We start from the raw sequence: 9,057 nt of genomic DNA on the forward strand, positions 1-9,057 counted from the left end.
TCAAGACCCTTCGAGGTCATTGTGGGTGTCCGAAATTCCATTTCCGTTCATGTCTTTGAGGTATCTCCTTGCTCCGTGGTCCATTTTGAAAACAAAATTCAGACAATTGTGAGTGGGTCGGTTTGCCCTGGTTCTGCCCTTGACTCGTCAGGAACACTAAGAAGAGTGAGTTTTGGGTGGAAGGTAGGGTGGAGGTAGATGCAAAAATCCTCCACTCCGGGAACAGAGAGGGTGAAGCCCCTGAGTTTGCCTATATTCTGCCCTCACTAAAACCCTCAGAATCATTAGCAACCCATATTCTGTTGTTAGAGGTGGAGACATGCCTACAGTTTATTCACCTCTCTTCTCCGTCTTCATGAGGGTTTGTTTAATGGGAAAGATAAGGAGTAAAAGAAGAAATCTGATTTTAGATCCATGATGTACATTTAAAGTCAGTTTTCAGTGTTAAAATGGATTCTGAAGAGAGAGGTATTCAGTTGCCCTTAGGGTTGACTGCTTTGCTCTCTCCGCCCCTAACCCCTAAGGTGGAGAGGCAGGAAGCCGCACCTCCCTCTTTACATCCTGGTGAGGCCACGCATTCAGAGCAGCAGCTCCCGGGATGAAATGCAGACTCAGCGTCAGCAGTGCTCACAGAGTACCAATCCGTGTTCAGTAAAATGTCTTCAGAGTGGGGAAGTAATAACAGCATATTTTTAAATCAAACATTAGAGCACATATATACATTTGTTTACATAGAAGTATAAAATAAATGATAAAGGAATGAAGGCATTTTTATCAAAGCCTAATGGGGTAGGGAAGAACATATTAAATTAACTTGGGAGGGTCCTCACTCAGGTTGTGTGATCATTGTTGTTAATCCCAAAGCTCCAGCAAGGTCAACCCCTTGGTAGACATGGGGAGAAGCTGGCAGCTCCCGTCATGGGGAGGCTAAAAGCGGCCCTCAACTTAGAGATCCTGTGTTCATCCCACAGGATCATAAGGAAGCTGTGTTCATACCACAGCTTCTCACTGCAGAGCTGACTGCCTGAGAGCCTCGCTTTGGTCTTCGCCACCCCTGGCCAGCCCTGAAGCTGACCTACTCCCGGGCGCACCTAATTCTTTGGTGGTATTTTCTAGCAGCAGCTTCCATGCCCTGTGGTCCTTAGAGAGGAGGCCTCATGGTCACTGGTTCACAGCCTGAATCTCTTCAAGTGGAGCCCAGGGCTGTGCCGCCCCCACTTATGAATATCCTTGCTCTTCCTAGATCATCTCTGAAAGTGGTGAAGGCAGCAGCCCAGGTCTTGAATACACTGTGGCAGTATCGGGACCTCCGGAGCATTTATAAAAAGGTAACTCACAAGAATAGCTCTGGCATAATTAGTATTCATCAGAGCACTCATTTGTAATCATTTATTGTAATGAAATGTCATTATTCATTTTGAGAGGTTTCTTTTTCTCTTTTAACTCACAGGATGGGTGGAATCAGAACCATTTTATTACACCTGTGTCAACATTAGAGCGAGACCGATTCAAATCACATCCTTCCTTGTCTACCACCAACCAACAGATGTCACCCATCATTCAGTCAGGTTAGTGGGTAAACTCCACTCTTGGATGAGAACATTTGTGTAACAGAACACTGTTTCCCAACCAGAGAAGATTGAACATAAGCTGATTAAGCCTGTCATATTCAAACACTCTTTGCTCTTCCAGCCGAAAGCCTTCTCTGGGAATTAACATGCGACCGTAAACAACAAATCCACTTTCCTCCTTTCATTTTAAGCGTTTTTGCAAGTTTACACCAACTATGTTGCAAAAAGGTATCCCAGGGCCCTCCGTCCCATCCCCTTCCCCAAGACTCTGCTTTATTAGGAGTGTGAAGGGGCCCAGGAGTCTGCATTTGACAAGCTGGCCCAAGGATGTGTGGAGAAGGGAGGAGCACAGTTTGAGAACCCCTAGGTTGTGCCTGAAAATGGCTGCCCTGCCTGCCTGCTGGCCGTAAGTTTGGAATCTCTTCCAAAGTGATTTCGAGTTTTCTATGTGAAAACTGTTACAAACAGGGTCCGTTAAACAAAATCTTACGACCCACAGCCTGAGAGAGCCATGATCTCCTCCTATATCTTCCTCTTCAGCATGTAAAACTCCTTCCCCTAGCCGTATTCCAGGTACCCAGCATCCATGACTAATAGGAACAGGCCCTGCGTTTTCAAGTTTACAAAAATTATCTATGATTTGGAAGTTGGGAATCTTGGCAACCCTGCTACCTGCTTATTGGTGATATATAATTTGGTAGAATTGGAATGTTTTGAGACTCAGACTTTTTTTTTTTTTTTTTTACATTTAAGAACAGAATATTACTACCAAGTTAAGTCAGTCCTGTAAATTTAATTAACTAAATGAAACAAAAGTAATATCTCTTTTTAATTTGGCTATAAATCTCCCATTCTGACATATAAATATTATCAGTTGTATTCAACTGTGCCACTGCTGGCAGTCTTATTTCTCATGTGGACATATGTGTCCAAGAAGACTAATATATGACCAGTGGTTCTTGCCACATAATTGGATGTCTCCACTTGTACCATGAATTTTTAAAAATTAATCTGGGGCTATTGCATATGACGTGTGTGTGTGTATATATATATATAGATATATATATATATATATCTTCGTTTTTAAATTATGAATTGTCTTCTTCAAAGATACCTGTGCTTTGTTTTTGACATCTTTGCTGAGCTCCCAGGTGTAGCCTGAGGCTGTCTTGTATAAAAATGTTGAGAATTCTTTAGAGACTGAGAAATAGGGGTTCCGGGGGAAGCAAGATATTTGGCTGTTTAACAAAAGGCATGTGTACAGGCAGAAGAATAATTTCAGAAAGATTAAGACATAGTTACTGAGCAATGAACTTGTTTTGAGGACCTCTTAAATACACACACTGGACAGTGTTGGCTAGCCCCCATCAAGTTCCTAGGTACTTTTGGATTTTGTTCAGAGGTAGGATATCATTCACACTCGTTTCTCCAGCTCTCTGAGGGGCTGATCATCCATCCCTCAGCACTAGAGTTGGCTTATGGGCACCTTGTAATATAATTGTGGAAGGCAGGTGAGTATGTTCTGTCTTAGCACTTTCTAGAAAATGAGCAAGGCGAGTAGCACATGGACACTGCTCATGAATGCTCACCCTTGTTTAACACAGAGCAACCTTGTGTCAGTGACATGACTTTTTCAGGAAAGAATTTCCATGTCGGCATCAGTGCACGCAAAACTACTGATGGCAAGGTCTGGGCGCTGCTGCTTTCCAGTGGCTCAGATGAATAAGCGACCATTCACGTATAATTAACTTTAGTGCAAGCAAGATGATTTATTAGAGAAAAATAAAAGTGATGTGCAGTGTTTCCCTTCTGTGCAAGAACGTCTAAAAGAAGACCCATGGATAGATGTGTTATTATTAAATGTGTGGTTCAAGCTGGGATAAAAAAAAAAATCTGGGCCTTTGTGAGGCAGGGCGTCCCAGAACCCTGAGCTTTTTGATGAGCTGGGCTTACTGAGTTTACATAATTTCCCTGACAGCCAATCACCATAAAGAGAATTATAAATTTTATGGGCTGGGAACTCTCATTCAAACACATTTAGAGACGCAGATATTTTTTAAATAATTAGAAATCAAAATAGCCCATAAAGTACCTACTTATTTACTGAAGAACTATACTATACATAAGGGTAACAGATGGGTGTTTTACAAGCAGCTGAACTGAGCTCATAAAGTAGCAAACGTAACTCTTGCATGGCTAGTCAGTTATTCTCACTCAGTTTCAAAGGCCCTATCGAGTCACTGAGGCCTGCTGTTGGGGAAACCTGCATGACTTCTGCACTGTACTTCTCTACCTGGGCAGCCTGCACTTCAGCTCTCCGGTGTGCTCAGGTACTGACGGCACTTCACAGTGGTGGGCCTGCAGGTCGCCTTCCAGTTAACCAGGGTTGGCTGCTCCGCAACTCACAACTCACAGCATCGCTAAGAGCTGATATTTAGGGCCAGCTGCGTGTCATTTGTAATTACTGATCTTTGTTTTTCCAGAGAGGATTTTCCTGAGACACTGACAGTCTGATTTCTCTTTCTTCTCCTCTTTCTCTTTCTCTCTTCCTTTTGCCTCTTCCTTCAGTTGGCAGCACCTCTTCCTCACCAGCACTGTTAGGAATCAGAGACCCTCGCTCTGAGTACGATAGGACCCAGCCACCTATGCAGTATTACAATAGCCAAGGGGATGCCACACATAAAGGCCTGTACCCTGGTAAGATGCCAGTTGGGTGTGTGATAGAGTACCTTGAAAAGCCGCGTGTTTCCAGGCACTCGGCCGGTGGCCTGGGAAGTCACCCGTGCCTGCACTGAGATGGTCCCCCAGCAGCAAACCCTGTTCCAGTCTCTCCATTTCCTGCTTCGAGGGCTGCTGCCTTTCTGCTTGTTTTAGGTTTTATAAGCTGGGGTAGTGGTCTGGTGACCACAAATGGAAAGCACTGCATCCAAATGAGAAGTGGTTTCTGGCTCCCCTGCAACGCAGTCCTTTGTCCTGCTCCTCCCTGCTCGAGCGGTCTCTCCCTGTGTGTCCCACTGCATCAGAACCCTGAGCTCTGTGCCACTTTGCAGGGCCACATATCCCAGACTGGCCTGAGAATGGAGGTCAATTTCATTTACATTTTTCACGGAAAAGAGTTTGAATGAATAACAAAATGTACAGTGTGATTCTCCTCAGAGTGATTATTTTTGAAGAATAACAAAAATAATGTTACATAGTATTGATATTTTATGTCTTATTCTGAAAGCTGTGAATAAAATTTGTTGAAAGGATGCCAACTGAAGGGTTACCAAGATTTCATATTGTCCCATTCTCAACTATTTTGCATATTATAACTACTCTAGAGGTTTCAAATAAGGCAGCGTGAGCTATCCAAAAAAAGTGCTATTTTCTCAAAAAGACGTATTTATCAAAAAGAAATAAAAGCTGGTGGCAACTTAACTGCTGGGGGAGCAGTCTCAGTTGTGCTGTTGTCTTTGTAATTTCACAGGACTGTTTACTAATCGACTGTTGTTACTATGGCAATTAATAGCTCAGAAAATTGCAGATGCTACATTTCCAACATCAAGCTCTTTGCAAAGGAAATGCACACACAAACTGAAGTGCATTGTTACTTCAGATTTGCAGCAGCCTGCTTCATTTTAAAGATCGCTTCCTTAGCATGCGCCCTTCTGTATCTTCTTTGCTTGCTTCAATAAACTAATTTGCCTCAAGTATGTTTCATTTTCCTCATTAAAAAATTAATAAAAATCTTTGCTAGCCTTAGCAATAATAAAAGGGTAACTTATGACATCATCAGCATCATCGGGAGTCTACTGTGGACTCTTGAAGACAGCTTTCTAATTACCAAGTTCTTTTTGTTTTAAAACGTACTTAAATATGGCAGACACAAGAATATTGCCTCCACGTGCCCAGACTGCTTAGAACACGCCTGTGCCTGCTCTTTCCAAGACCTGGGATTCTGAGTCAAAACTGTTCTGAAGGCATGGACCTTGTTCTAATGTTTCCCTTCCTCCATCTGACCCAGTGCTCTGGCTCAGAACCCTGGAGAAGTGGTCCTTGGCCCAAGGAGCAAGGCTGCCGTTCAGAGCCAGCCAGGAAGATCTTCGCAGGTGTGAACAGTGCCCCACACAGTGACCAGAGGTTGAGAAGGAACCCTTTTTAGACAGGCTATGCATTGGCTTTGCTTTTTGGTGAAACACACACAGCCTATTTTGCCATATTCATTAGTCCCTAACAGCCCTGGGGTAAGCAGCAGCCGGGCTAGATCCAAGAACCCCAGGCTGTCCCCATCTGTGCTGGCACTGGGGAAGGCAGGCCACGTCGGGGACGGCACCAGCCCTAGTACAGGGAGACCGCACAGCCTAATGGACCAGAGTAATGAGCACTAGTTTTAATTTCGTAAAATATTTTCTTACAGGCTCCAGCAAACCTTCACCAATTTACATCAGTTCCTATTCCTCACCAGCAAGAGAACAAAATAGACGGCTACAGGTGAATTTGCAATATCATTTTTACAGAAGGCCGATTAGCAGGGATCAACACAGTAAGGGGTCCGCGCCGGTGGACTTGCCAGAGCTGGGCCAGTACGCCAGGGGCCGAGGAGCTTTCTCTGGGGATCATCACTCCTCGGAAGCTCATCCATGGTTTAAGCAAATCACTTGCACAGTAGCCTCATGTCCTTGAATTCCGAATCAGTGCTGCTGAGACCACCGTGCCACTGACGGGAACCTGCTGAGAAGTCTATGATTCATATTCTTTGCCCAACAGTTTCCTTTTCCCATTCTTTTTTTTTTTTTTTTTCCCCCTGTTAATCTCTCAGATCTCTTCCATCCTCTGGGTGGGGAAAGGTCGGTAAGCACACTTCATTCTCTCATCTCATCATTCTTTCTCTTTGTGCACTTCATTCTCCATCTTCATAATTCCCTTCGATCCAGGCCTCCATGGTTTGAAAACACTTGAGTCCACGGCCAGGTCCCCGTTAGCCTGAGAGGTGAAAGTAGACTCAGCTCTGCTGGAGTGAACCCTGCTCTCCACGGGAGTGGGTCTCATGGTTGTGATGTTCAGTCTCTGCTTTCATGGGAGCTTAAAATTCGTTTTGGTCCTTTGATGCCATGTCCACCGTCCACTTGGGTCATCTTCCCTTCCGATAACACATGAGAGCCTGTGGTTTCCCAGACAAGCCTATATCCTGCCTTTCAGATCGGGATTCTCTAAGACCTCCCTTCATTTCATCATTTTTTCTCTGTAGATGGAAGAAAAAGAACCTCCCAAGTTACTCATAATTTATGCTGTAGTTTTTTAGTCAGGAGGAGTAGCCTCAGGATTATAACTAACTTAAAAAGAGAATTTAGCTCTGAAATCCTTATAACATTAGAACGCATTGAATTCCTGAATATGATGTTGATACCTATGTGGTAAATTTGTTACATCTTGATGAGTGGGGGCAATTTGGACATGGTCAAGAGCAAACACAAACATAAGAGAGATATGAAAGCTCTTCTCCAAATGTATTTGAAGAAATTAATATAAGATCGAAGATCAGATAAGACAAAAGGAAATGAGGCAGGGTGTCCTGCACGATGCCCACATGTGTTTCACTTTGCTTCCTTACAGATGGATGTATTACCCCTGACTTGGGGAAGTCTTTTCCTTTAGAATTGGGTTTGCTCACGTGTCTCTTCTAATTTTACCACTCTCTTGCCTGGAGGTTGCTCGTTCTTTTAATAATACAGCAGGGTTTCCAAAATGCAACTGTTGTTCACCAAACTACATATTTCTTTTACAATTGAGGGATGGATGGACGCAGTCCTCATCTCTGAGATAACATGTTTTAAAAGATGGTTGTACAATTATATAACTATCCAAAGCCCCAGCCTCCAACTAAATTCATCATGTGCTAATGGTTCCCCTGTGTCACAGTGAAAACTAAGGCCATCCTTTCATTGGGCGTCCCCCGGGAATAGGCCCCTCCATGCAGAGCACAAAGCTGGGCCTCTCGTGAGAAGGGAGGAAGCCAGGGCCTATCTTGGGCTCTCCTGAGACATCGACTTCTAGAGGCCTTAGAATAGGACTTGGACAAACTCTGCAAGCCCACCTGTAAACTTAGTTTAAAATCCTTTAAGTCCATTAGTAAACATAGTGTGTGCACCAGAAACAACTTTGAATCATAAGCTCACAAATACTGAATACTACTTTAAAAATATGAAGCAGGAAACCCACATTAATTTTCCTTAAACATGTATTTCCAAAAATTGCTTTGATTTATTTGCTTTTTCATTTTGTCAACAGCATCAACAGCTGTATTATAGTCAAGATGACTCCAACAGAAAGAACTTTGATGCATACAGATTGTATTTGCAGTCTCCTCATAGCTATGAAGATCCTTATTTTGATGAGCGAGTTCACTTTCCAGCTTCTACTGATTATTCGACACAGTATGGACTGAAATCGACCACAAATTATGTAGACTTTTATTCCACTAAACGACCTTCTTATAGAGCGGAACAATACCCAGGGTCCCCGGACTCATGGGTGTAGCATCGAGATGCTCAGTAGAGGAACTCTTTCTTTCTAACCTTGTTTGGATTGGTATGAAAAGTCCGTCGTGCTGATTTGCGGATGAAATGTGAAAGTGAAATGGAAGGAATGAGTGAAGAGCATATTTTTTTTCTTTTTTTGAGGAATTATCAGGGAAGTGAGGGAACCTTTGGGAGAGAGGACTTTCTAAGCTCTATTTAGGTGTTAAATCTAATTACTTATAGATTTCATAGTCTGGTGACGGTGTGGGCGATGTGATGAGAGATTTGAGAAATGGGTGAAATGAAATGGGGGATGTGTAGGTCAAATCAAAGATGATTTTTTTAATGTGAATAAAGTTATGTTCTGATAGTTTGTACAGAAAAAAAAATGGATGCCCTTCATGTTTTATTGCTATTAGTAAATGTCAAGATCGTATACTATTATGTCTTGTAAATTTCTTTTGTTGGTGTAAATATGGAAATGCCACATTGGTTAAAGTGCCATCATTTGTAATGCAGTGTGTCATTTGAAAAGAGATTTAAAGAAACTGACAGCTTAAAAAACAAATGGGAAACCCAAGGAATTGTTAGCAATTAAAAACAAACTGCGACATCTTTTATTTTCAAAATGAATAGTGTACCTTTGAAGCACAAAGTCCAGTCTGGTATAGCAGCGTCATGGCCATTCCTGCCTCTTTCATAGGACACTTCACTGCCATTTTCTATGCACATGAAAGAAAAATAAATGTGGAAATTTCATCCTTGGAAATTTGTTCCCTGTTCTTTTTTAAATTTTCTGTGTGTAATACAGAAAAGCAGATTTAATACATGAGAATCTAATTTCATGTTGGAAACAGCTTTGATATATGCAACTATTTTGGACTTTTCCTAGTTATAAACAGTTGATAGACTTCATGAGATGGACCATACCAAAGAATGAAGCTATAGACCTCTTTATCTTAGTATTTTTATTTCTTGGGATCTAT

General features: G+C 42.5%; 1 protein-coding gene across 15 annotated transcripts in view; it reads left to right on the forward strand.

Annotated features, from left to right (window-relative positions):
- The window catches only part of PKP4 (plakophilin 4), a 222,404-nt gene extending 213,564 nt beyond the window's left edge, over positions 1-8,840 (forward strand). For 13 of the 15 annotated variants that reach the window (XM_006921099.3, XM_015596613.2, XM_015596614.2 and 10 more), the window contains 5 exons: positions 1,244-1,328; positions 1,451-1,568; positions 4,140-4,268; positions 5,971-6,044; positions 7,842-8,840. In XM_006921099.3, the coding sequence (XP_006921161.1) occupies positions 1,244-1,328; positions 1,451-1,568; positions 4,140-4,268; positions 5,971-6,044; positions 7,842-8,090 (655 nt within the window). In that variant the 3' untranslated portion in view covers positions 8,091-8,840. The remainder of the gene's footprint in view (positions 1-1,243; positions 1,329-1,450; positions 1,569-4,139; positions 4,269-5,970; positions 6,045-7,841) is intronic. The other 2 variants (XM_025039478.1, XM_025039479.1) reach the window with 2 other exon arrangements.
- The last annotated feature ends 217 nt before the right edge of the window (positions 8,841-9,057 follow it).

Source organism: Pteropus alecto, unplaced genomic scaffold, assembly GCF_000325575.1.
Source record: "Pteropus alecto unplaced genomic scaffold, ASM32557v1 scaffold3, whole genome shotgun sequence".
Classification (NCBI taxonomy): domain Eukaryota; kingdom Metazoa; phylum Chordata; class Mammalia; order Chiroptera; family Pteropodidae; genus Pteropus; species Pteropus alecto.